The sequence below is a fragment of the Osmia bicornis genome, chromosome 3, assembly GCF_907164935.1.
Source record: "Osmia bicornis bicornis chromosome 3, iOsmBic2.1, whole genome shotgun sequence".
NCBI lineage: Eukaryota > Metazoa > Arthropoda > Insecta > Hymenoptera > Megachilidae > Osmia > Osmia bicornis.
Window position 1 is genome coordinate 7,549,121 of NC_060218.1, and position 26,527 is coordinate 7,575,647.

General features: G+C 34.1%; 4 protein-coding genes and 2 non-coding genes across 17 annotated transcripts in view; 2 read left to right on the forward strand and 4 right to left on the reverse strand.

The window, feature by feature from the left end:
• Nucleotides 1-1,942: 1,942 nt before the first annotated feature.
• On the reverse strand, nucleotides 1,943-7,287 carry LOC114877801 (double-strand-break repair protein rad21 homolog). Of its 3 annotated transcripts, XM_029190847.1 has the most exons (14): nucleotides 6,735-7,064; nucleotides 6,442-6,609; nucleotides 6,079-6,308; nucleotides 5,825-6,008; nucleotides 5,599-5,758; nucleotides 5,335-5,527; nucleotides 5,041-5,264; nucleotides 4,736-4,956; nucleotides 4,487-4,666; nucleotides 4,039-4,407; nucleotides 3,825-3,959; nucleotides 3,590-3,742; nucleotides 3,376-3,510; nucleotides 1,943-3,303 (listed from the first exon to the last, which is right to left on the reverse strand). In XM_029190847.1, exons 2-13 carry the CDS (start codon nucleotides 6,583-6,585, stop codon nucleotides 3,385-3,387), a joined length of 2,319 nt encoding a protein of 772 aa, XP_029046680.1. In that variant the 5' UTR covers nucleotides 6,586-6,609; nucleotides 6,735-7,064; the 3' UTR covers nucleotides 1,943-3,303; nucleotides 3,376-3,384. The 3 variants fall into 3 exon arrangements, with proteins under 3 accessions (XP_029046680.1, XP_029046679.1, XP_029046677.1); XM_029190846.2 differs by lacking the exon at nucleotides 6,735-7,064 and adding an exon at nucleotides 7,071-7,287 and having other exon boundaries at nucleotides 1,943-3,510; XM_029190844.1 differs by having other exon boundaries at nucleotides 1,943-3,510.
• A 110-nt stretch (nucleotides 7,288-7,397) lies between these two features.
• On the forward strand, nucleotides 7,398-9,013 carry LOC114877804 (protein NDUFAF4 homolog). Of its 6 annotated transcripts, none has more exons than XM_029190858.2 (5): nucleotides 7,398-7,498; nucleotides 8,121-8,276; nucleotides 8,391-8,482; nucleotides 8,560-8,770; nucleotides 8,840-9,013. In XM_029190858.2, the coding sequence occupies exons 2-5, from the start codon at nucleotides 8,132-8,134 to the stop codon at nucleotides 8,926-8,928; spliced, it is 537 nt and encodes a 178-aa protein (XP_029046691.1). In that variant the 5' UTR covers nucleotides 7,398-7,498; nucleotides 8,121-8,131; the 3' UTR covers nucleotides 8,929-9,013. The 6 variants fall into 6 exon arrangements, with proteins under 6 accessions (XP_029046691.1, XP_029046686.1, XP_029046689.1 ...); XM_029190853.2 differs by lacking the exon at nucleotides 7,398-7,498 and adding an exon at nucleotides 7,524-8,035; XM_029190856.2 differs by lacking the exon at nucleotides 7,398-7,498 and adding an exon at nucleotides 7,524-7,958.
• A 90-nt stretch (nucleotides 9,014-9,103) lies between these two features.
• The window catches only part of LOC114877802 (xaa-Pro aminopeptidase ApepP-like), a 31,472-nt gene continuing 14,048 nt past the window's right edge, over nucleotides 9,104-26,527 (reverse strand). For 2 of the 5 annotated variants that reach the window (XM_029190848.2, XM_029190849.2), the window contains exons 2-13: nucleotides 15,008-15,231; nucleotides 14,807-14,848; nucleotides 14,366-14,545; nucleotides 13,290-13,407; nucleotides 12,669-13,047; nucleotides 11,968-12,088; nucleotides 10,681-11,044; nucleotides 10,388-10,621; nucleotides 10,023-10,189; nucleotides 9,859-9,951; nucleotides 9,544-9,775; nucleotides 9,104-9,474 (exon numbers count right to left, since the gene is read on the reverse strand). In XM_029190848.2, the coding sequence (XP_029046681.1) occupies nucleotides 9,461-9,474; nucleotides 9,544-9,775; nucleotides 9,859-9,951; nucleotides 10,023-10,189; nucleotides 10,388-10,621; nucleotides 10,681-11,044; nucleotides 11,968-12,088; nucleotides 12,669-13,047; nucleotides 13,290-13,407; nucleotides 14,366-14,545; nucleotides 14,807-14,848; nucleotides 15,008-15,231 (2,168 nt within the window). In that variant the 3' untranslated portion in view covers nucleotides 9,104-9,460. Of the gene's footprint in view, nucleotides 9,475-9,543; nucleotides 9,776-9,858; nucleotides 9,952-10,022; nucleotides 10,190-10,387; nucleotides 10,622-10,680; nucleotides 11,045-11,967; nucleotides 12,089-12,668; nucleotides 13,048-13,289; nucleotides 13,408-13,549; nucleotides 13,860-14,365; nucleotides 14,546-14,806; nucleotides 14,849-15,007; nucleotides 15,232-26,527 lie in introns of those variants that run through there. The other 3 variants (XM_046284970.1, XM_029190850.2, XM_029190851.2) reach the window with 3 other exon arrangements.
• LOC114877812 lies at nucleotides 13,642-13,855 on the reverse strand. Its single transcript, XR_003789635.1, has one exon. It is a non-coding gene; the product is annotated as a small nucleolar RNA U3 (small nucleolar RNA).
• On the reverse strand, nucleotides 15,425-15,497 carry Trnaa-agc. The gene has a single exon. It is a non-coding gene; the product is annotated as a tRNA-Ala (tRNA).
• LOC114877803 (esterase FE4-like) lies at nucleotides 17,097-19,496 on the forward strand. Its single transcript, XM_029190852.2, has 9 exons — nucleotides 17,097-17,316; nucleotides 17,402-17,690; nucleotides 17,783-17,968; nucleotides 18,041-18,240; nucleotides 18,311-18,482; nucleotides 18,566-18,732; nucleotides 18,792-18,936; nucleotides 19,014-19,146; nucleotides 19,212-19,496. Exons 1-9 carry the CDS (start codon nucleotides 17,125-17,127, stop codon nucleotides 19,372-19,374), a joined length of 1,647 nt encoding a protein of 548 aa, XP_029046685.1. The 5' UTR covers nucleotides 17,097-17,124; the 3' UTR covers nucleotides 19,375-19,496.

Here is a 26,527-nt window from a genome sequence, read left to right on the forward strand (position 1 = left end):
GGCAGGCACAATTCACTTTTGCTAAGTATCACTTTCACTTCGATCCCTTCGTTGATTTTATAGCCGGCCGCCTGTCTCATTTCAGTAATCACATTTGCTACTTCTTTCAAAGGTTTCCTTTAAAGAAACCCTTGGACAGGTTGTACATCTAATCAAGAGCATGTCCTTAGAACATCTTTATTAATACATTACTTGGTGCTCGCAAATTAAACTTCATAACTAAATAGTAATTAAAGACTAAAAGAATAGTCTTACCTAACTCTTACTTTTAATTTTAACTTCAAGTATTACTCTTCTTTCCAAAATTAGCATTTGATAATTTATGCTACCTTCAATTGATATTATCCAAAAATTTTTAAATTAATAATTTGATATTCCTTTTTAACAATATCTTACATATTCTAAAGTAAAATGTTATCTTCTTCAAAAATTTCTGTAATAAAAAAATGTGGACTATGAGAAAGAATACAATAATAGAATTTCAAATACAGTTTGTATACCGTGTCGATTTGTATCGATTAAAAACTCATTGGAAAGCCTGCAGGTATTGCATGTAATTGTAGTACCCTTATTGAATTAGTTCGTGGAAAAACGTATCACGCATTCTACCCTAGTCATTACACGTTCATAGAGAAGTATGGTGTGTTCCCTTGGTCAGCGTGTACTTTTCACAGTGCTATTGATTTTCCACGAGCTTTCACGACGACGCAACATAAAGCATAAAAATATTCACAGTCTGTTTCGTTGGAATAAAGTTATACAAACATAATTTTCCAATGAATCATTTATTTATCGATTACAAGTTATATACTATCTTATTTATTCGTGATTCATTTATGCGATAAAATAGTATATAATTAATAAGTTAAATTAAAGAAGAAAATGTATTTCTTTCAAATTATAGTACTTGTAAGTGCATACCCGTAAAATTCGCGCGAGGAGCTCTCGAGAGCATTTCTTAAAATCTTAAGAATTACTCTCAGCTGGGTAATAATCACTTCTGTTTACACATTTTAAATTCACGATGATTTCAACTACTGAAAAACTTATTTTTAATATTCCTAAATGTTGGACACTATTATAATGTGTTTTGATCATTTTTATACAAAACTATGCATACTAAATTTGGAAATTAATTATATTCCAAAAGATATGTATAAAAATGGTATAAACAGATTGCTTTGAATCTATAGATCATTCAGTGAATGTAAAAGTACAATATCTGGTATTCTAAAATCATTCTTTTAATTTTTAAATTCTGGTTGATTCGTGGATTTCAAACGCTATAACCATCTATGAGTAAACGTGAGAATTAATCGAAGCGCTTTACTTGATTATTACATATCGGTACGAATTCAATTAAAAACTTACGATTAGAATCAGCAGGTTGATGTCAAATGAAAGAATGCTTTTTCTTCTATTTTTTGAGAGCCAGAGAAATTCAGAAAATAAAGAATTTTGGATACTGAAAAAGGGAAAGCCTCCGGATGCTTGGGAGAGACCGGAAACGTCTGCTCTTCCTCTGAAACAAACTACCTCTTTCTACCAAAAATAAAATACATTGTAAAATAATTTGAATTTTCAGATATTATATAATCTACGTATTCCTCGACACTTTACCTTGATATATCAATCACTTCTTATCGGGGAATTAGAGAAAGAAGTGATTATATTATAACATTCATTAGAAATTAAAAAAAAAAAAGACAGGTTTCTTAAAATATATTTAATGTAAAACATTCATTACTTAAAGTGCAATTTTCAAACATTTCAGTACAGCGGTATTAAAACGAATTTGATTGTGGATTTAATAACAAATCTTACATGTATTTAGTACATTGAATAATAATCGTGAAGAAAAATATTTAATACGTAAACATAATTTTAACACGTATATGTTATACATGCAGTAGGTAAAATTAATAAAGGAAACACTTTAATATAAACTTAGTAAATTTTTGTATAATTTCGTAACAGTTTATTAATGGAAAATAATGGATTAATATTTTTAAGTATCATGTGATATGTACTTTAGGGTTTTGAATTTCAAAAAGGAATATTTCAGAAATATTTTTCGTCTTTTTATTTTATAAACAGATGTATATTGATTAATGAATCATGAGACTATTTACAATCAGGCATTTCAAGTATATATCGTAGCAGTCGACTTCCCTTTTTTTTATGACACGTCTTTAGATAGTCATACTTGCACAATGATAGCTCATATTGTTTACTATGCATGTATATTTACAATGTAACATGATTGCTCTTGAAATATTTCTGACAAGTCAATTTGATAAAATATAGTACCTTCTTTTTATTACGATTTAACAGTTGTATCCCATAAAGCAGGTATACATATATAACAATAAATTATTGAACATTTCTCATTGTTGGATTAATTAAATTACTAACCATAACGCTATTTTCCTTAAAATAGCGGTTAGATATGATTAAACAATTTTCACATAATGTAAACATTTTTCCAAGGTACAATAAAAAAAACTCAATGATAAAAATTGAACCACAAAAGTGCGACTATTAAATCAAAGCTCTTTGGAATGTTGTTAACAACATAGATATAACTTATAGTGGATAATAAACTCCCAGTGATTCATACGGAAAAGTAACTATACAGATTATGATCAGTGTAAAGACAAAAATATATGTAGCATTTAAATAACTTAATCTTGCGATTGATCCTAAAGTATGACTGTAATACATAAAAGTATTATCCATAAAATAATTTCATGATTCTTCCATTAATAATTGTTTACATTAGTAGATATAAGTATGCTAAAGAGAAAAAATTATAATACGTTCTTGATTTTGAATAAAGAAAATTTAGCAATACAATATATAGATTTAAATCGCCCATTATTTTTTCGAATATCTCAACAAAATTTATCGTATCAAACTTCATAAATTATTTTGTAAAACTATTACTAATTTTGGACCGTCCTGCAGTAGACTCAAGAAGTTGCTTGTAAATAGTAAGATATAAAATGTCTTTACTATTCATTAATATATTATATACAAACCCTACCCTGTTCGGATTGATAATAAATGTAATGAAGACGATTTCTTCGAAGTAAAAAATTATACATATTTAAATGGTAAATTTCTGTACCTTTCAATGAATTTTCTTTTTTATCACAATAAACATGCAGAAGGTCCAAAATAATGTAATCTGGTTTTATACAAACCAGTGTCCTTACAATTATAATTACTTCCAGTAGCTTTATATATTATTTTACAATTTATCTTTCAAAAAGAAAAGAATTTAGATAAACCGCTTATTTCCTGTAAGATTAAAAATAGTTACAATCTCCCTTCCCAATCATTCATTAACAGTAAATTTAAGGTAAGAAATACCTAATACTTTTACAATGCAGGATTTTCGAATTTTGGTCCTTTGTTGACTACAATTTCAGTATACGGGCGTTCTTGATACAGCTCTAATACTTGGAACTTTTTAAGAACTAATAAGGTATAGAATTTTTGTGCAACCTAAACAAAAACCAGAAAATTTATTACCATTTTAAATTTCTTTAAATATCTTCTATAAATTGTATTTTTAAATACCAACCTGTTTACGATTATTTTTGTATGCCATTTCCGATAGCGTCAACCTATCTTTGGTTTCTAGTTTACTTTTAATAACTTGGTACATATGTGCTGCTCTTTTGTTAAGAACTCGTTCTTCAAACTGTTCATAAGTTTCATCTATCTGTTGCTCTTCCTGTTAAACGAAAGCCTTAACTTATGAATTCGTTCTGGTAAATATTAAACTTTAAGCCGCATAGCTGGAATCGTATACGTACAGGTCCAACAGATGGTGGGAATTCGTAGTCTTCGTGATTCCATGGAGTCGCGGGCCCTCTTTCGGATATAGCAGGCGTGTGGGGTGGTGGAGGATGTTCATCATATCCGGGATAGGTGGGTACTTGAAGTTGAGCCTATTATACATACCGCAATTAATAACTAACATTTCACAATAGTACTATCACATATTAAAAAGCAATATGCAAAATTAACCTGATCATAACCCATATTTTCCATCTGAGGCATTTCAGCTGATGGCGCAGCTGTAACTTCCGGTTCTGTTGGAATGGTTGGAGTTGGTTCTTCAGGTGCGGCAACAGCCTCGGTTGGAGGAATTTCAGGTATTTCTGAGGGAAGCATAGGTGCTTCAGCTGCTGGTGGTGCCATTTCTACTTCTTCTACAGGAGGCACTACGCCACTGATTTCGGCTAACGATGGTTCCGTCGGTAAAGATACTTCCGGGGGTGGTACTGGGGATTCCGGGGGAGGAAGACTTGGTTGGGCAACTATGCTTGGAACTTCTATTGCTTCGGGGGCGGTTTCCACTGGAGGAGGTACTGGTGCAGGAGGTGGTGGCCTTACCTATAATAAACATAGAACAGTTAAATAAAATAATGAAATTTTATAATTAATATTTATGGGAGTTAAAAAAAGAAATTACCTCCTCGTCGAATGGTGCTTTTCGTTTACGACCCATGCGTTTACTTATGATAGATTGTTCAAACGATTCTACTTCCACGGGTTCTCTCATTTGTTCCAAGGGCATACCCTCTTCTTCGCCTGCTAAACGTCCAAAGTCTTCGTGGTCATAGGACTTGCTTGTTAAGTGTCGTTGATAATTCTATTACATTGAAAAAAAGATAAGAATAAGAATAATAAATATTTAAAAATATAAGAACATTGAAATTACCTTAAATAATACACGTGCTGGTATTGGTCTTCCAGGTAAAGCAAACAATTTTTCAACTCCGCCAGTTTCCTTCCAGTGCATCAATCTTTTCGTGGGTGGTGCCAAATCCAAAGTTGTAATAATATCACTCGTGTCTGATAATTGTGCTTTCATTTCTTCACCAGAAATATTTTTGACTTCATCTACGATAAGCTTGCGCTTACGTTTAGCTTTTGTGAATCCTATTTAAATTATTAATATTAAAACATTAGGTTGCGGTAGGTAATATTATAATTCAAACGAAATAATATTTTAACGTGACAAACCTTTTAGAGCAGATGCATCAACTGGTGCAAGAGCAAAACTTTCTTCTTCATCGTGTAACAATGTAGTTTGGTCCTGTAGCGGTGGAGCTTCTTCGATAGCTTCCATTGGACGCTCTTCGGGAATAGTAGGTGGAGCAGGTGTAAAACGCCGACTTGCAACACTTATTCTTCCTTCTGCTTCTTCTCCAGTCGCGGCTGGGGAAACGGGTCTGGATTCATCAGAACTGCAAAGTAGACGTAGTATGTAATATATACAGCGGATAACTAATTAATTAACCATAAAAAGTTGAATACCTCATTCCTCCCATTGGAGATGGTGGTCCTCCAAAGCGATCTCCCATTTCTTCTTCAGATTCATCGTGAACAGAGGGTGGAGCTCCAGGGACTACACCTGGTTCTTGTGCTTCTGTTACTGCACTAACCTCAGGTACAGGTACTTCACCCATTGGTGCTTCATCGAATAAACCACCCTCGAACAGACCTCCCGCTAAATGAAAATATAATATATATAAATTTTATTAAAAAAATTATTTAGAGTTTCTTTCGCCGATTACTTACATATAATATCTTGTCCAAGATGTCCACCGAAGCCGTCATCTCTAATAGGCATGTCTATATCCATAGCTTGTGCTGTTACCGATGGACCTGGAACTGGTTCTTTTTCTTTTGGTTCTAAAGCTGCTTCGATTCCTGGCCCATCAGTGAATAACATATGAGTCTAAAAAATTAACATAGTATTTATTCTTGATAAATGACATTAAATCATGACAGTACAATGGCATACTTGATCCAGTGATGGTTCTACAGCACCAGCATGTCTCAGTAATTCTGGTGGTTCCGCATCAAAACTCATATCACCAAATCCTTGATCATGAGAAACTAAAGCCAGGCTACCATAATCTTCTCTCATGGTTATTTCTTCTGCCCGAGATTGGTTTAAACTAAACTGTGCTTCAATATCTACATCTCTGTAATAAAATACTTATATTGAGCAAATAATACTTGCAAACTCAATAATGTCACTATGCTTGCTCTTACTTTAATTCTGGCATTGCTGTATCAAAATCATGAAAAACTTCAGGTAATGTTATAGCTGTTACAGCAGCTTCTCTATGTTCTTCTGGCAGATCGACCATGCCTGGCCTGAAGGCCATTTTTATTTTGACAAATGCTTCATTACAATCAGCCAAAAGGTATTTAGCCTTCCGTGAGTATATCCGTACTACACCCAATAATAAATGGCCTGAGGTTCTTAGAGCCATTTTTACCTAAAAAATTAAATGCCTCTTTAGTAATTAAATAAATTCTTGAAAATAGCTTGGATGCAACAGAGGATACAAAATATAAAAATAACATTATTTTACAAGTTTATATGAGAAAAACTTAGTGGTTCATAAATACCTTTGGCTGTAATATACCATCTACAGATTTTTCAATGTTCGTTTCAAATACATGAGCTTTTGTTAATTTCTTGTCCCAATGAGCGGCTAACCAAATACGAGCCAGCGGCCCCTTTTTGGCCAACACAAAATGTGCGTAAAACATCGTGACTTTATATTATATGAATTTCTGTAAAAAAATCAGGTATCATTAGAAAAATCCTTGAAACCATACGCTGTAATGTTTGTAAACACAAAGCTAAACAGAAGAGTTAATTCATTAATGTGATTTCCCGTTAGCAACACAATTATCACCTTATAATAAAAAAACTTGTTGATGTGTCAATTAGTAGATAAAGTTACATTTTTTAACGTATATAAATACTCAAATCGAGTCACCAGACTCGAATAAACAGCAATCATAAAATCTTTCCCAATTTAGTAAGATGTCAACATTTTTACACAAGATGGCGTTTCTGTCCGTAATTTTGGCGGTTACGCGTAAGCTGTCGGAAGTGTAGTATGTTCTACTTATTTTTCACATAAAAGATATTACAATACTCTTTTATCATTGAATCTCAAATCACTGCTTTCATATTTTATGAATAAAATTACATTTAATTGTAATATTATTGATTTGTTGACACATACGGTATATTTCTTTCCACCGCGTCTTCGCAAGCATCTGCAACTATTTTCACTGAACGTTCTGAAACTCCCTCCATTAATGGCGGACAACTTGTATTCGTAAACCTACAAAATTGTATTCCTCAACTTTTTGCTCACATTAAATATTTGTCAAATATTCGGAAAGAATAAAACCCGTTTTATAATTTATTTTCGAAGCAATACGCCAGAGGCAACTACAACATTAACATTGCATTTCAAATAGCGGTAAAACTAATAAAGTACAACTTTTGGCGTTGAAGAATTATGGTCCTATTTCAACCAATGATATTCAAATACCGGTATACTTTTCTCAGAAATACCTTTATCTTTGGACATTTGTAATTTTATTTTATTACAAGAAAAATGTATTTTGTGTATTAGAAAATAAAGTTAAAAGAAAGAAATTATATGTCAGTAATATAATATTATTATTATATTATTAATAGTATGTAACTCGGAATTTCGCGTCGGTAAATCAGCTCACGTTTCATCGCAAATTAGGCCGAACAATAATATAACAAAATGTTTAATAATTGTTAAATTTACAAACTGAGTTTTTTATTACAATAGTGATAGCGAAAAGCAGATTTTAATTATATATATTGGTTGACATTCTACTTCAATTGAACAAAATTCAGTATAGGTTAAGATCATAACCTAACACTTATGTTAAGTATATGCTTGATGTCCCGAGAGTCCATAACTAAGACGCGCAGGTTGGACGATGGTGGGGGAACGCAGCGAATTCTCCGCCAATCGCTTTCCACCTCGTCTGAGTATCGCCAATCAGAGCGACAATGCGCAGAAAAGAACGAAAACTGGTCTTTTCGCAGTTATAGACTCTCGAGCATCAATATTCTTATAACTACCGTTAAGTCTTACATTTTTATAGATTATTTCAAATATATACAAAGTTTTGACTTATTTTATTAAAATTTTGATTTCATGTAATTATGTTATTTTCAAATAAATATAAATAAAATATATTTTAAGTTACGATTTTCAGAATTAAAGATTTGTTATTGGATCTAGATCTCAGAAGAATGGGAAAAGTATATTCCTACTTTTCACGACCACTTCGTACATTTAACATTGAAAATCGTACGGAGCGGATTCTTGCAAAATCGAAGCCTACTCCTGCACCTCAGTATCCATATGTAAAGAAACAAAAGGAAATAGTAGATAAATGTAAGCTATTTTCAGAGCATTCAGTCCCAGTTCTTAAAACAAAGTTGTTTTGTTTTGTTTTTATATCAGAAATGATAATCACCACAACTTTTCTGAAGTTCATTTTTGTTTCAGTGTATCCAAATTTTATGGAAACCCACTTAAAGAAGGATACACAGTTGGATGACCGATTAAAACAAGTTTTTGTTGAGTCTGATAATCCAAAGGTATGTTTATCTCAAAAAAAAGTTTCTATTGATATATCATTCTATGATTTAGAAAAATAATATTTTTTTACTATTAGGTTGAAGTATCATCTTCTACTAAATCATTACCACAAGACAGAAGTCAAACTCCTCTGTTTGAATATGGTGTTTACGTATCAGATGTAATTCCTGAGGGTAAATGTTCCTTAAGGCAAGCATTGGATTTTATTTCCAAGCATAATGAAAACCCTACTGAATATTCTGCGAAGCAAATAGCTCAAGAATACAAATTAGATAAACAAGTAGTGGGTGAGTGTATACATTTAGACCTATGTTATTATACTGCACAATTATTGATACTATATTGTTTTTTTTTAGAAAATATTTTAAAACATTTTAAAATCCCTAATGTTAAGCAATTTAAACGGCGGCAAATTGATTGGACTCCAGTTGAAAAGACAAACTAGTATTTGTATCTAAGAAATTAATATAAATATGTAGATAATGTGTAAATAATACTGTATTATTAAATAAATTACTTATTTCAATTCAGTTAAATATTCATTATTCACTTTATTAAAATCAAATTATAAAGGAAGAATATTTTGAATATGAATTATGACAATTAAAGGATCGTTTTATTTGGAAATAGTGTTTTATAAATTCTTCGTTTATTCTTCGAAGTAGAATTCAATTTTTTATACATACTATAAATTACGTATATTTACAAAATACAATTGTTTATGCATTTACTTAAATTTTCGATACTCAAAAGACTTTTCTATTTGTTATTTCTCTTTCTATCCTACCTTTTATTAAAATAAACCATGATACTGAAACAAGTATACTAAATTGGCAGTAGCACTAAAAAGAGAAAGGAAATTTCAACATACAATTATTAATTTAGATACAGATGTTTGCTTTCTTCGCAAATAATTTTTTAATTTCGCTATAGTAAGGATTGTTCACTAGATTTTTACAAATCTTCCTTACCATTAATTAACTCCGTATACCTGGAAGATTGACAATATAAAAAAATTCGAAAAGAGTGGTTGAATTGTAAATAATATTTGTATACTTACTAAATAACATATGATAAATGAAAACAATAACAACTAATACATGGAACTGTTTAAAAGTGGAAGGAGTTGAATGAGAATGGCCGAAAAACAGTCCTTCATCGACCGGACTCAACTCTGGAATGGTTGCAGTTTTCTTCAGCATCCAATCGAAGGCATTCATTTTTAATCGCCTTTTTAATTCTATACCAACTTCCTCTCTAATTCGACGATTATAATTATTTAACCATCGTCTCTGTACACAGATATAAAATAAAATTATACCTTTCCGTATTTCTCCATTCTCCATCTCATTTTTTTAAATAAAAGAAAACTTACATGAGATGGGTTTAACATACTAATGTCAATTAATTTTGGCTCATATGGAACCAGGGTGATGTCTCTAAATTTTAAAAAAGTTTCAGAGTTCTTCTGCAAAAACACATTTACCTTAAGATCAAACTGGAATTTAAAAAATAATTTTGAATAATCTAGCAACGTACTGATTTGCCTGCTTCCACAGTTTCGAGGACATTTTCTAAACGCACACCGAAATCTCCTTCTTTGTAGTATCCTGGCTCATTAGACAAGAAGAATCCTGGTTTCAATTCCACTGGTCCACACACTTTATCTGATGATGGAACTTGCATGTAGGACACACCAATGGGTGCTAGAAATATGGATAAATTTATGAAATCATAGTTTTATTATTCATGATATAAAGTTAAAAAAAAATTGCTAAATCCTCTGACGATTCATTAAGATCCAAAGTGTTAATTAAAAAATTCCCAAGACTGAAGTGAAAGATTCATACGAACGAGGATATTCATAAAAATATTTTCAATTTTTACAAAATGATGAGACAAACATTCATGGACAGACAGGAAGTGTCCTATCCCATGACCAGTTCCATGCAGGTAGTCGTATCCAACGTTCCACAATGGTGCTCTTGCAACAATGTCCAATTGATTAGACTTCAAGCTGTTTGGAAAAATCAAAGACGACAATTGTATTGCACCAATTAACACCCTTGTGTATGCCTTTCTCTGTTCCTCCGTTGGTGTACCAAAATGGAGAGTCCTCGTGATATCCGTCGTCCCATCTAGAAAAATGAGATTAAACTAGACCATCAAGTTAAAAATAATTATAAACCCTTATTACCTAGATACTGTCCTCCAGAATCCACCACCAACGTGGACGTTGTTCCAATTTTAATATTAGTGAGATTGTTGGGTTCATAATGAGGGATGGCAGCATGAGGTCCATATCCAGCAATGGTTGGGAAAGATATGCCTTTATTTTTGTCTTGTTCGTAACGAAACTCATTCGCCAGTCTGGCTACCTGCATTTCATCCCAACCATCCGAATTCAATTCGTATTGTTCCTCCATGTAAGCGAGAAAATCGCACATCGCTATTCCATCCCTTAGGTGAGATCTTCTCATCCCTTCAGCTTCGACCTCGTTCTTTTCGGCTCGTAGACTTAATACCGGGGATGGTTTTGGTAATCGTTTTTCCGGTGGGATCTGCAAATTGATAATTCAATAATGATTGAAAAATCTTTTTTAAAATGTTACATTATTAATAATTTAAGTGGTATTGAAGACGATGTGCTCTGGTGCTATAGTGAAGATAAGGATTCAAGTTCTGAAACTGATAGTATATCTGATGAAGATTTTCAATAGTAACTTATTATAAGCTTATTAAATTTTTTCGTATTCTTCAATACCTATTATGAAATCATTTTTTCCAATTTTTTAATTTTAAAATCCTACTGCGGCTTAAATTCAAAATGATTTAATAATTACAACCCAAATACATTATCATTGGCGATGGATTTAGTGGTGGATTTAATCTTTGTTCCTCCACTTAAATTTATAAACGAACATCTAAAATATCAAATACAATATTTTTATTTCATGCAAACAATTCGAAATAGGGATTGTGGTGGTAGGGTACGATCGTTGCCGAAGCTGAAGAACTGCTCTCTGACTCCTGATGCCGCGGGCGTTCAGGCGTCCCGAAGCTCCGGCTACCATGCCGAGGAGTAGGTGAATCTATCCACCACCGTGAACATCGTCTAGCATCACGTGTTTCCATAGTACTATATGTTTTTTATAGTAACAATCGCGTTCTCATCGTTTCGATAATGAGAACTTTGTGCGAACGGAAGAGACCTGTCCCTGTTTAGTCTACACGTCTATGAAGGTGTGTCAGCTCGTCACATGGGGATCAAGCTAAGCTCAACAAGCTCTATGGTGACAGGAGAACATGTCGAAGAAGGTGTACATTCGCCTAGGATTATCCGCTCTAACACTTGTACAGTCGAACCCCTATTCCCTATGCGTTTAGGCGGGAAAGAGGAAGTGACTTTGATATTTTTTTTATTTTAAATGGTTTATGATATTAGTACGGTATATTAATTATTTGTTACTAATTTTGTACGTACAGAATTAAATATTTCCATGGAAGCACCTGGACTATAGGCACATCGTGTTGGCAGCCATACTATGTTCCAGGCTTGGGACATGGTTCGCAAATCGTACCAAATGGACGTGTAATTATGCCATCTGAAATAGTAATTTTTCTTATACAAATTATAATACTTAATACTTTAATGGCTGCCTCCCTTTTTATATCCGTTACCGATAATGTACGAAATGCAGGCATTGTATAGAATGCCTGGCGTTTTAGAGCAAAGTATGGAATATCCGAATTATTTTAATATTATATAAACTTTTCCTGGTACTATATGTATAATAATATGTAGGCATTATATAGAATGGCAATTTAGGCAAAGTATTAAAAGAGAGTCATGAAGAAGCTTTTATTAAAAAGACGTATTATGAAAAATATAGGACCTTCTTATTGAGAAAAACAAGTGAAAATAAAATATGAACCAACCTGTTGCAACAAGGAAAGAAAGAATTTAATTTAGAATTGCATTTAATTGTTTTTCTCACAAGAAAAGTAAATCTTGGAAAGAGAGTCATGAAAAGGCCTTAATTAAAGATACATAAACAAAAAAGGAAAATACATTACCGATAACATTTAAGCTGAGTATACAGATAAGGTGATACTTATAGAAATTTTCAGAATTAATTACAAGTGCAATATTATACAATTTATCAGTAATTATTCTTCACTTACTTCACGCAATTCGCGTGGGTGCATACATCCATCTTCAAATGTACATCAACAGACATTGGGATCTTATGCCTCGGCGCGAACAAATGTATCGATCTCAATGTGATAACCGCATAAGCTCTAAGAACAGGGGTGTTCGGCAAATCGTATCCACGGATATTGAAAAGCCATGCTATCTCGTCGAGAGCGGTAAGGACCAGTGCATCGGCTCCAGAAATTTCCATTTCATCCCGAACTGATTGAACCTTGTCCTGCCAGGCTCTTCCGGAATACTTGTCTTGCAACGGATACGCCGGATGTGTATTGTAATTCGGTCGACCGATCTGCCAGATCAAGTCCACCAGGTTGTTATGGACAGGAATCAATCTCACGGACGAATTTGCTGGATACGAACGCTATTGTTAATTAGGGATACTCTAATAAATCATATGAAATGATTTTTAAACGGTAGCAACTGTGATAAAGTCACGAGATATTACAGTAAATCATACAAAGTCTAACAGGCAGCTTAATTGAAATGTTTTATTTTTATGAATTGCTGGGTGGAACGGTATGATGATACGTATAAATTTCATGCTCGTTTGAACTGACGGGTTTAATGTTTTTACGGACAAATTTTATTACCTAATTCATCTTCCCACATTTCCCAGTCGATGGCAGAGACGAGCGTTGGATCAGCGCCAATACGCGCGATCGCACGACTTTGAAACTGGTGCTTCAACCATTCCGTTATGGAAGGGACCTGCATGATCAATAATAATGTTGAAACCTGTTGCAAGATATTGTGTAACTCTATCTACGTGGTAATAGGTACTTTACATAAATGTAAACTAATTTTTTATGATGGTACGGTACGATAAAATGACAAAATAATAAAGAAATACCATGCATTCCCATATGTTTCTCTCTTTTCGATTTCTTATTTTCATTTCTCCAAAATAAAATATTTTTAATTTTGATATTTTTATATAATGAAACCACTCAGAAAGCCCCATTCCCATCTCCCCCATACTGAGTACAGGAGATGAACGATCATCGATGACTGAGAAATTGAACAAAGTCAACTTCTCGAGTCTTCCTCACGCTCAAGGAAAGGAGCTGTTCCTCCTCATCGTGGTTGCATCAACTTCTGTTTTGAACCAGAAGGGAGACTAACTTACTACAGAAATGATCCTGTGAAGTATAGTCTTAACTTTCAACTGTCGCTGCGGCTCTTATATAGCGCTTACGATGAGATATCCGATGCGGGAAAACGCTCGGCTCTGTTAGCCATCTGGTAGCAAATAGCGCAACTAAGCGGGTCATATATATTGTATATGTCTACGTACAGTACCAGTCATTGGATTTTAATTATGTTCGTTATTAATCAAGATGTGAAAAAAGATTATTTATAAAAAATTACATTATATCGAAAGAACTATAATATAGCAATAATAATAATTTTTTTCAAGTGATGGATTTTCATAGATTTAAAGATCAATTTCATTTTTTAGGGCTTTCTTAATAATTGTATAATTATTAAATTAAATGCATAAAATAATAACTTAAATTAAATTATATCATTCTTTTCATATTTTAATAAATAACTCTAATAATTAATCTGATCAACTTAGAATTAATTCTTCTTTTTTTTTGCAACAATTGTCAGCTATTTTTTGTTTATTTAAAAAATTCTGAGAATGGATTCTATCTGCATTTACTTCTCCTCTGCCACGTTTCATCAGTATCCAATTGCAGTCAAGCTGATGGTCTGCCTGAATATGATACCTCCCATCAGTCCAAAGTACAGCTTTGTCCAAGGTAATGACAGCTTCTCCGGCACTACCGTAGAATCCAGTGATGAATTCTCGCCTCATATCACGGGGATCCAATGAAGCGCTCTGATAATGACAGAGATCACGATTTAATATGCTCGTGACGTTGACAATTTGATTTATTCGAAGTTACGAGGCTTTGATCATTATTTGAATGAATGGATGATAGCAACACTCGTGATTAGAAAGCTTTTCAGTACTTGGGGAAAATCAAAAGGCACACCTTGGAGAAATTTTATTAGATCATTTTTTTAGTTAAATTAGAAAGTAAAAAAGTCAAGGGAAGCTTGAGAAATCTGCGAACGCGAAATCTCACTCGAATGGTACCTCCACCGGGCCCTCTCGGCCATGATTAACGATGTTCACTGTCTGAAAATTCAAGTACATTCAAGAAAAATATAACTGAAGTAAAGAAACAGTGTTGTAAATTAATTAAAAAAAATTTAATAATAATATTTGATTTTAGATAATTTTCTAACTTTCTATTTAATTATTTCTAAAGTAATATGAAACATCTGTGGTAATCACCTGATGTGCATCATCGGAAGTAACGATGTAGCCATCAAGAGGTGGTCCTTGAACGGAAGCTACTCGACTCATTTCCGATCTTAATTGTTTTAACCTTAATGAAGTGTCTTGTCTGTTGGCGGGTTGTTTGTGTATCACTGCTGGACAGTGGGACCGTTTTGCTCCATTGTAGTTGAGCGGTGGGTCCATAATTTCATTTTGAAGATAGTATGCATCTGTCATACCTGTGTAACATTACAAATTATTTTTCATTAGAAATATGTGTTTTAAAACGCAAACGTGTTATGTGTGTAATCTTTATACTTAGGAAATAAAATGTGGCTAAAAACTTGATTATAATTATTGATCTATTATTTTGTTATTATTTGCTATTAAAAAGTAGTTGTATTGAAAAATAAAAAATTAATTTCACGATATTGGAGGCGCCGGGCATCGATCCCGGTACCTCTCGCATGCTAAGCGAGCGCTCTACCATCTGAGCTACGCCCCCGGTGAAAGAACTGTTCTTTAAATCATTTTATAACATAAAATCGCATTACACACCGATTTTACATAAATATTGATCAATATTTGCAACAAATATATACCATTACATTAGTACAAAAGCTTACTATTTAAAATAAGTAACCATTCATCAAGAATGTAGGTCTCAATCACACAGAATTTTTTAACATATATGTATATGTATACATATATAGTATAATTAATAATTATTTTAAACCAAAGTTATAATATAAAAATGTTCATAATATCCATTCATAAGAATCTGACATAGAACATGTATTACATTGATCTGTATATTTTTTTCTTTAATTTAATACTTTTTATAAATCTGAATCAAGATTGACCCTACCCTGGGTCAAATGTCATGTACATCCTGTGGGAATCCAGAGGGTGTGCTGAGTGGTGTTCAAATAATAGGAAAGCAGATTATTCGAAGAGGTTAAATATTCTCAAATACAAGTTTCGATCGGGTTTCACACGAACTTATTATATTTTATTTGCTTCCGATTTATCTTCACAATTTTCCAATTGTAATAATAAACAATCCCTCATTATGCATCAATTTAATCATTTTCATGAATGAAACCGTGTTTCATTTTTATTACATATGAAATAGTTACATTTCTTTGTTCAATGTAAAAAAATCAATATAAGACAGGAATTAAGAGATGAAAAAGAATAAACTTTCTATTTAGACTGTACCAGGTTGCCGATGTAACCAGGTCACCAAATTGTTTAATTTAATAATTTAACGTAAATATCAAGTAATATTAAATATGTTACTAGGAAAGTAGAAACGTTGGAGAGGTGAGTTTTACTCCGTTGTAACTTTACAATTTTCACCCTTGCAAGTTTTCCGTGCTGCGCTCCAATAAACGTCACGAGGTTTCGCGCTTTTTTTCTTTTTCTTTGCTCGACCACCAGAACGCCCTTGATTTTGCTTCACTAACAACCTACGAAACGACTGTACACTGGCTTTCTTTATTTCATTTTAAGACTTCATTAAACTGTAATACGAAAATTCCAAAATTGTAATCTTTACAGAAAATTAATGTTTTCAGTAATACTGAACGATCAATTATTTTCTTACAAAAAATATGAATTCAAAGGAATGAAAAAATCGTGTTTCTAAAAATAAACTATAATTTCAAATGTTATAAATATCACTTAAATAATTACATTTGATTCTAGCGTCTCGACACATGGCCATGCATGCATGTCTAATTACGCATCCGTCTAATGCTTGACAATTTGTTTAGCGTTACGAAAAACAATATTTAGCTAACGTTTCATCTGTTCGTTCGTTTTCCCGGATAATTCCGGAAGTCGGGATGACAATAAAGATGATAACGTCGATCAGAATAAATTCAGGATATCCTACACTTTTAGTCGTTTGACAAAATTATAGTTGTTCGTTATTATGACCGACGAATAGGAAAAAAAACGTATCGTCGCAAGGATTATCCATGCTCGTACTACCATGTTTTCCGGCGTACACCGTTTACGTAATGTATTTTTCCACAGTTTGTCATTTCAGATCTCGGACGAGCGATCGGAGGATATTCGTCTCTATAAAAGCAATGGATACCTATAAGTTCAGTTAGAATCTCGAAATGTGGCTAGCTAACATTTTGCTTTACGGATTTTTATTTATTTCGGCGAATGCGGAACAGGAAGTGCAATTGGAGATTCCTCAGGGAATACTGAAGGGATTGAAAACCGAGACTATACTGAAAAATAAACACTATTACAGTTTTAAGGGCATCCCTTACGTGAAACCAAATGTGGGTCCTAATAAATTTCGAGTAAGCGAACGATTAGAATTATTCTTTAACAAATTCATTAAATTTATTATAAATGCTATGATATTGAGATAATAATAATTTGTAGACACCTGAACCCGCGGATCCTTGGGAAGGGGTATACGATGCAACCATGCATCGTTTTACATGCCCCTTTTATTGCATGCTCAAAAAGGGCCTGATCGGCGATGAGGATTGTTTATATTTAAACGTTTACACACCAGTTCTGGATAAAGAAGCTCGCAAAGCTGTGATGGTATGGTTCCACCCTGGTGGATGGAATACTGGTATGGCTGATGATACATTATTCGGACCGGATTTCTTGATTGAAAACGATGTGGTAGTTGTTACTATCAATTTCAGACTTGGTGCTCTTGGTAAATAATTTAATAAATATAAAACAAACGTCGATTATTTTTCATTTAGCAAAATGGTTAATCATTATCGATTGATTTTCTTTTTGTTTCAGGATTTTTGAATACGGGAGACAAAAGTGCTCCCGGAAACGCTGGAATGAAGGACCAAGTAATGGCACTGAAATGGGTGAAGGATAATATACACTTCTTTGGTGGTTGTCCAAATAGAGTTACCATTTTTGGTCATAGTTCTGGTGGAGCTTCCGTAGAGTATCATATGTTATCCCCTATGTCCGAAGGTGAGGATTATTTTCAGAAATTTTAATAGTATTCTGACTAAACTGAATTCTATTTGTTTTGTTGTATTTCAGGTTTGTTCAGTGCAGCTATTCAGCAAAGTGGAACAATTGTTAATCCATGGGCGATGACGTACAATCCCAGAGAACTCGCTTTCAAGTTAGGAGAGGCTCTTGGAATACAGACTACTGATTCTGAGGAATTGGTTCAAAAATTGTCCGAATTTCACGTGAAAGATATCATTTCTGCATCACATGAAATAATGAAGAGTGAGGTGAACCATTTGAACATTATTTTTTTAAATCTATTGAAATTTTAGTTTCTCAAATCTTTTGGAATTTTAGAATATTTTGAATGGACATACATTCGCTTTCGTCCCGTCTGTTGAAGTGGACTTGGGGCAAGATATATTTTTGCCAACTGATCCCTGGACATTATTGAAGACTGGAAGAATTGCGGATGTGCCTTTAATGACCGGAGTTGTCACCGATGAATGTATATTTAATGCCCAACGTTGTATGTAACACCAAGATTATTAATTTCTCACTTGTTGTATACCTAATCGATATAAAATTTTTTCTATTTCCTTAATTTTACAGTGTTCATAGACGAAATTGAAGTATTGAACAGTGAACCAGAAAGATTTCTGCCAGACGATTTGAACATCACCGATTCAGATTTGAAGAAGAAAACTGGTGAATGTTTAAGAAAATTCTACTTTGGCGATAAACAAGTATCGAAGGACGATTTGAAAGAATACACCACGGTAAATTATAATTATTTGGATTTATGTATATTTGAAATGAATGTGTCTATACGTTGCAGATGTTAAATGATGTTTTCTTCAACGCAGGAGAGCTGTTATCACTCGATATCATAAAAGCTCGAAATTCAGCTGCAATTTATGAGTATCTATTTTCTTATCAAGCTCCATTTGGTCTTATGAAAAGTCTATTTGGTATTAGTGATGGTAAGCTGCTGATTTTCAATCAAAAAGCATTTATAATAATATTAAAAATTGTATACAAAATATTTCTTTCTTTGTAGGAGTTGCACACGGTGACGAATTGGGTTACCTCTTTTATTCTGAAGCTTTCAAAAATTTACCAGAACCTGGTTCTCCCGCAGAAAGAATGACAAATATTTTAACCAAACTGTGGACGAATTTTGCCAAAGACGGGTTTGTAACTTTTCTTACTAATTACGTGAAATTACTTCGAAATATCTATTAATAATTATTTTTAGAAACCCAACATCAAAGTTGGACGAGGATATCACTGTGAACTGGGAGCCCCTGGGAGAAGATAATAATTACATGAACATTAATCAAGAATTGAAAATGGAGAAGGATCTATACCGAGACAAACATGACTACTGGAAGGAGAAGTACAAAAATGTCATGCCATAAACTGTATGACATATTATCCATAGAACTATCTGAATATAACTAGAAAATGTCATTATAATCGTTCTACGTTATAAAAGTGTATATTAATAAATAAACACTTTTACTTCGTTTTAGAATTACGACATCATTTAGAATTCGTATCATTAACCCTTGAACAGCGGAGTTTGGGTCAATCATGACCCAAACAAGGATATTAATCTAAAGTTAAATGTTGAATATATTGACTTTTCATATATTTATCTTCATATATTAGAAGAATAATTTTTAAAGAAACATTGTAAAATTTAGAAAAATTAAATTAAATTAAAATTAGGGTTCTCTCCATGGTCCGCCGTCTGATGGTTAAAATAAAAGAAAGTAACAAAACATCTCTCAATCAAAATAATAAAAAATAAACATCGAATATTGCTAAATAACAAAAATAAGTTTCATTTACAATTCTATATCTTACAGTAGAGCTACTTTTAACCTACCGAAGGTTGCACGGACGCGTTGAAATGTCTTGGATTACGTTACCAAGGTATTTCCTGCTTTCCATTCACTGAACACCATTTTACGTTCTTCTCGTCTCGCCTCGTTCTTGCCTATTGGTTCACCACTCGCATTCCTGTTCCGCGAGGACCAGGCTCGCATGAACCATCAGAAACATATTCGCCCATTGATTCGTCCAACGGGATGCCTGCAACGCGAATCGTGGAACAGGTGCGGGAACCCACTCGAAGACGCGAAAGAAGGGTTAAACGAGTTCGCCATCTTAACGGTTCCGCAAACTGACCAACGTCATTCGCTTTCTTAGTCGTTACCACGTTGCCGTCGTTCGTCTACCATTTGTTCACCACTCACTTTTGTGCTTCGTATTCATTAGGATCGCAGAGGAGCGAGGAGGCTTTCGTTCGGCTCGGCCACGTGCTCGAGTACGCAAGCGTAACCTAGTTCCATTCATGCGTCGCGAATCAATGAAACACGTGGCGCCAGAAGAAGCGCTTCCTCTCCCGACCCTAATTTTCTCTGTTCCAAATTTTAACCCTTTCATTACCAACAAATTGTTGGTAATGCTGTTATTTTATGGCCGAGTGATTAACTGTATTTTTCAATTTATTTAAATGAATATTATCTAAATGAGAGATAAATAATCAATTCTTACATAATGGACCCTAATTTCATATTTGTACCCCTTTTCATTTGTATTTCCTAAATTTTAGATTATTTTAAATATTTTTTTCTTTTAATGTTTGAGATGAGACATTGAATTCCAGAGATTGTGCGATTGTTCAGTCAGCTAGTTCGATTTTATCGAAAAACAAGGAACAATCGAATGACCCGAAGCCTATGAGAACAGATGATCCAGATGCTGTGATAATGGACCGTTTCTCGAGATGATCTTCAACATCTTGCGATCAGGATTTCAGGTAAGGGCAGCTGGTGTTTATTTCATCTTTCTCGAACTCTGGACCAGTTTGATCACCGATGCCATGCCACTTCCTCTTCGTTCTCTCTCGTCAAGATTTCATCAAGCCTCGTTGATTAATTATGTAATGATTAGATACGAATCGGGTGCAGAGACTTGAATTTTCATTCGTTGGAAACCAATAGGCACTTCAATTTATAAAATCTTCAGTTATGAATATGTTAAATTTTTTTGCAAAATATATGCAAATACATAATTAAGATAAGTTTACTTAGAACACTTTAAATACTTAGTTAAGCTAAGTAAATAGTAAAACTTTGAGTATTAATAAATTAATATCATAGCTGTGCACCGATGTAATATAAATTATCTCACAATTTTTGTTAACCCTTTCAATATTGTAAATTTTTATAAAAGACCATTTTATTAATATATCATGACTTTAGAATTTTTTATAGGAACTCATTTAATACCTTTCACTGATAACTTTATCTTCTCTAACAATAAATTTCAGTTCCATCTATTTTCTTAATAAAAAATAATTATTGCTATGTTTGCAAAAAAAATGTGTGTTATTGCTACTTGCAAATTTGCTGCCTGCAATATGCATTTTGTATTAGAACTTCTCGGAGCAAAAGGGTTAAAGTAATTGTACGATCTACTCCACACATCTGGATCTGACGTTTAGATGATCTTCAGCTTCTTCACACCAGGATTTCATGAACCGTGCTCGATATTCCATCTCTACCGAACGGACCTATCTCTTTTCTATAATTCTCCGCGTGTCTTCATTTCATCGTCCGTTTCTCGTTTCCCCGGGACAAGCGTGTATCAGGGTTCCCTTCAGGAGATGATTCTTTCCCTTCGTTCCTCGCGAATCGAACAGATTCGCGAGCTCGTCGGTAGACGAAAGAAGGAATGCCGGATCAGCGGTGTATGTGATCGAGAAAGTATGAAGTAATCGAAAAAATGTTTCCCTTAGCTCGATTGGCAGGACTGTATTGTCTTCACGGGTCAAACGGACTTCGATTTGGGATGGCTCGAGGCTTTTCGCAACAGGAGAGCAGAAATAAATTGGGGTGCGACGAGAGGGTTGTTTTTCACCAATCATATTATTACTCTTATATCTTCAGTCATAGATAATTACAGAAATACTAAATTTAAAATATAAAAGGAAATAGATATAATTAGAATATTATTTGCAACCTATTGGGCATAAGGTTAGCAATTAATAAACAATTACACTTTATTAAATTCTTTATTCAATTAGGAAGGCACGTATTCTATTAACGAGAGATGCAGTTAAACTGATTTTGAAAGACTGAATATTGGGTTACCAGACTCTCTTATCTGGTCCCATAAACAAAGATTAAAATAAGGATTGTATCGGATATCGTTTGAAGAAAGAGTATTTGTTTACACATTCTAACAAAAATTAAGAGAATATTTTTGCCTCTATACTCTTTGATAAATCCTACACAACCTTTTTAATATTACATGAAAATACTGTAACAATATGTGCATAGATTGAAATTATGATTAAAATACCAGAACTATCAGCGTTCAATGTATGTTAGCATCAAATATTTGCTAGAGGTAAAACACGTGTCAGGGTCAATGCATTTAAAGACTTTGACCTATTTCTCAAGGGGTTATCGATACCCGGTGCCATATGTCTCTCATCGATCTTGGCCCCGGCGGTAACCGATCCTTTAGCTGATACCTGAGGCGCGACGAAATCAAGAGTTGCGGATGTTTTGTTTACGAATTGGCGATAAAGAGTTCGATATACGATCTTCAAAGTACGCGCGATGACCTGAAATCATGGTGTCACATGGCAAGTGTAAAGCGATAAGGATGTTCTAGAAAGATTTGGCCACAGATTAGGGAAGATCTTGCATCTTCTGGTAAGAGGACCATGAATCGTTATATCTTATCTAACATGTATATACATAGAGCTTTAAATTGAAAATAAAATAAAAAAATAAATACATAAAAAGTGAAACATAAAGTAGTAATTCTTTATCTCAATAAAAGTCCACATATATGCCAACAAAAACATTTTAATCAATTTTATAATTTAAAATAAGGAACCTGAAACAAGCCATTTTGATCCCTTTGGTAGTTCCCGTTTGTTGATAATCTAGTTTTCTATTCCCTAGAATTTTAACACTCCTATGTGTATGATAATTGAGTGCTGGTAATGAGCATATTATACATATCGTGACGATTTAAATATAAGCACTGTAATCGAATAATGAGAAAAAAGAAAGAAGAAAATTTAAACAGCATTACAATTATAATAATAATGCAATGTAGAAAATTGAGAATTTAAATTTGAGAATTAACCATTCATATCCTTAATTGTAGTTAGAGTTCCACCGTGTCTGTCTACCCACGTCCATTCTCCCTGCGACGGTCGCCCGTTAATTACCCAATTAAACAAAATTTTATGTCCAGCCACCAGTGACCGTCGCGATAACGAAGCTATTGAAATGCATTCTGACCGAATAGCAAGCCCCGAATGTCGAACGGAGCGGATGTGCACGCGGAAATATGCGCGCGACGAGGATGGCGGTTGCGCTGGCGCTGTCAGCCATCATCGGCGGAGATCGATAACCCTGAATTGGTGTGCGTGCACACGTTCGCGGTGTCGAAGGGAAGAAGAAGAAAAAAAAAGCGATCCAAGGAAAAACGAAGAAGAAGAAGGTTCGACGTAAAAAGACATCATAAATCGTGGGGGGCCGATTCATGATACATAGACCCGGCGAACCCCTTCGTTCGCCATACAATCCTGGCCATAGTGAGATGGCCGGTTGCTTAAGTGGCCAATCGTCGAGATCAAGCCACCTGTCCTGTCTCCAGGCGTTCCTCCCTCGAAAGTCGATTCGAGAAAAAGATGCTACCGAGGTTTTTATCGGCTCCTTTCGAGGGACGAAGCGTCGCCGTTGCCCGCCACCCTGCCAGGGGAACATCCGTTCGAAGAGGTGCATCCTGCGAAACGTTCCAAGAGGACTGGTCGCTTTGCGTCCTTCCACGGGGGTAAACTACCCTGTGGTTGGAGAGAGGGTGGGAACTCGGTCGGCCATTGCGACGGCGTCATGCTTCGGTTACCGTAAACATGGAGGATGGATATTGCGGTTCCACGGCTTCCATCGGAAGCCTTCCACAGATGTTTTTTTATTGTTAAGCGCTGGATTTAGGGTTAATTGTGAGCTAAATTAATAAGATGCACAAAAAGGTGCTGATATTTTTTAATGAAAGACTTTGATATATTAGAAATATAATATCTAAGGTAATGTTATAGTTTAAGGTTTGGAAGTTACAAATAATAAAGTGTTTAAATTATTTAAGCTGCTTTTTCAGTAATTTACCCTCTTAGATGCTTTTTTCTCGTGTAATTTTTGTAGAGATTTTTGTTTGAAATATTATGAGAATAGTTGAATAAAATAGAATATTTAATGAGATGGAACAGTTGTAATAGAGAGGAGACTGATTGGAATCTAATGTGACAAGGAGGTTTGTCAATAACGTTACCTCTTGAACAGGGTTACAGAATCATTAATAGGAGTGATAACCCTCATCAAACACTATCTCGTTGTTTAAAACAATCTTAACAGAGAGTAATCGATATTCATTCCATCCTTAATTCTCTAATTACATTTTTTCAAAATTATATGTTAAACACAAGAACAATATATTAAAAAATTGCTCCACCATACGACGTTAAATTTATCAACAAATATAATAAATATAAATTTATAGAATTTCTGTAGATCCCATACTGTAACTTTATTACTTGAGTAATAATTACCTGAAAAAGTTAGAAGGAACCGAGCTATTCAAGATTACCTTCCAATACCATCCCTTTTTATTATGCAGAAGTTCCTAGTAATAAAAAAAAATTGAATCAATCATTTGTTATTATTTCTGTATCTCATGTTTGATCGCTTCAAGGCGTCGGCGTAAGATAAACGACGTCAAGGGAAATCTTGAGAGAACTTGAGGTATCGAGAGTTCATCAACGGCACGGGGTTGCGTATCGAAGTTCGATAGCCAATAAATACAGGGTGCTCGACGATCGGGAATAGGAATTCCCGATTGGTCCACGGAACGGGGTTGTATACACGAACTAGAGGTCGCGTACATCCCAGGCCACCCCGTAAGGGGGAGAATCAATAAATCGAACGGAGACTGTATGCACAGCTCGGTGGAAACTCAACCGGAAATCGAGCAGGCTCGCATCATCCCCAGTTGGTGAAGCGAATATTTCCGATAACGTCTTATCGGTTTCCAATGAGTCTCACCGTTAACCAGTTTCATCCACCCGAGGGTGAGAAAGGAATCTCGTTTTGTTGCTTACCCTGCTACCAGTCGCACACTTTGTATTTATTGGAAAACAAGGGCGGTTCGGTAGCAGGATAACACGAGGTTGCAGGGGGTAATTTTCAACCCCTGCGAAGGGTGCTGCTCCCGTTATTCGTTAAACCAGTCACGACACGATCATCGACGCGAATCCTGTTTCACTATGGGGGTTTCATGCAGCTGCCTTCTGAACTTCTAGGGGAGCTACAAGTGGTCGACCATGTGGTCGTCCAAATGGACGGTGGGTTATTCAAATTACATGTGTACAACCAGGGGAAGTGAGGACTTGAGTCATGTATAAAATATGTACACATTTATGTCTTATTTATGGTGGTACTATTAGGTGTTTAATATTTAATCCTTTGTACACGAATGATGTCTTAGAGATGCAAGAGCTGTGTGTTATTAAAATTGGTCGTAGCTTTGGGGCATCGTATACTGTATTTGATAATAAAATTTTGTAATGAAAAATTTGACATATTTTAACAAGTTTATGTGATAAATTAAAAAGTAACGCGTACTTGTTGGATAAAAGAAATGAAGTATTAAGTACATTCACAAATTTAAGTAGTTAAATTACATTTCCCTGAATATTTCTACAATTAGTAGTTAATAAAGAAGTATTTTAACAAAATAAAAGTGAAGCATATTTCAATATTTAATTACTAAATATTATTTTCCCTAATCTACAATATTTCCAAATTCCATTCACAATTATCTTACAAACTCTGATTCTCCACCCCTACCAAAACTATCCAATTCCAAATCCCTCACTTGAAACACATCAGGAGATCTCCAAGAATCCTAATTTTTTCAATAAAAATAACATTCGTCTTAAATATCTTCCATCGCCTCTGAAATCAATCCAAGAAAAACATCCATCGTCTCCATAATAGAGAATCGAAAATAATCTTCAAACTGATTTTTTGATCCAAAAGAAAAAAATGAGGGTAAAGCAGACTTGCCAAAGAGATTAAACGACAGCAAGGAGGTGGCCTGCGCTGGTTGCCATGATATTAGAGAAGTATCAACATTGCAGGAGTTTATTCTGGTTCGCTTCAATGAATTAATGTTCGATCATGACGTGTTTTAGGAAGAGGGGAGGAAACACCTCCACGTGGCACGAAGGAGGTGACGAGATGAAAGCGGAAACCATTCATGGAAAGAAATGGGTTAGAACAGAAGAGACACGCGGTTATTAGGAACGTAGGAACCATCAGCTACCATTCTGACCATACCTTTCATTGTTAAACGGTTACAAGATCCATTGGAGGTGTTAAACATTCATCCGACGAACGAACTTGCATATCGCAAAGCGATAAGAACACTGAATGAAACATTTTTCATTTATTTATTATTTATCATTTAACATTGATCATT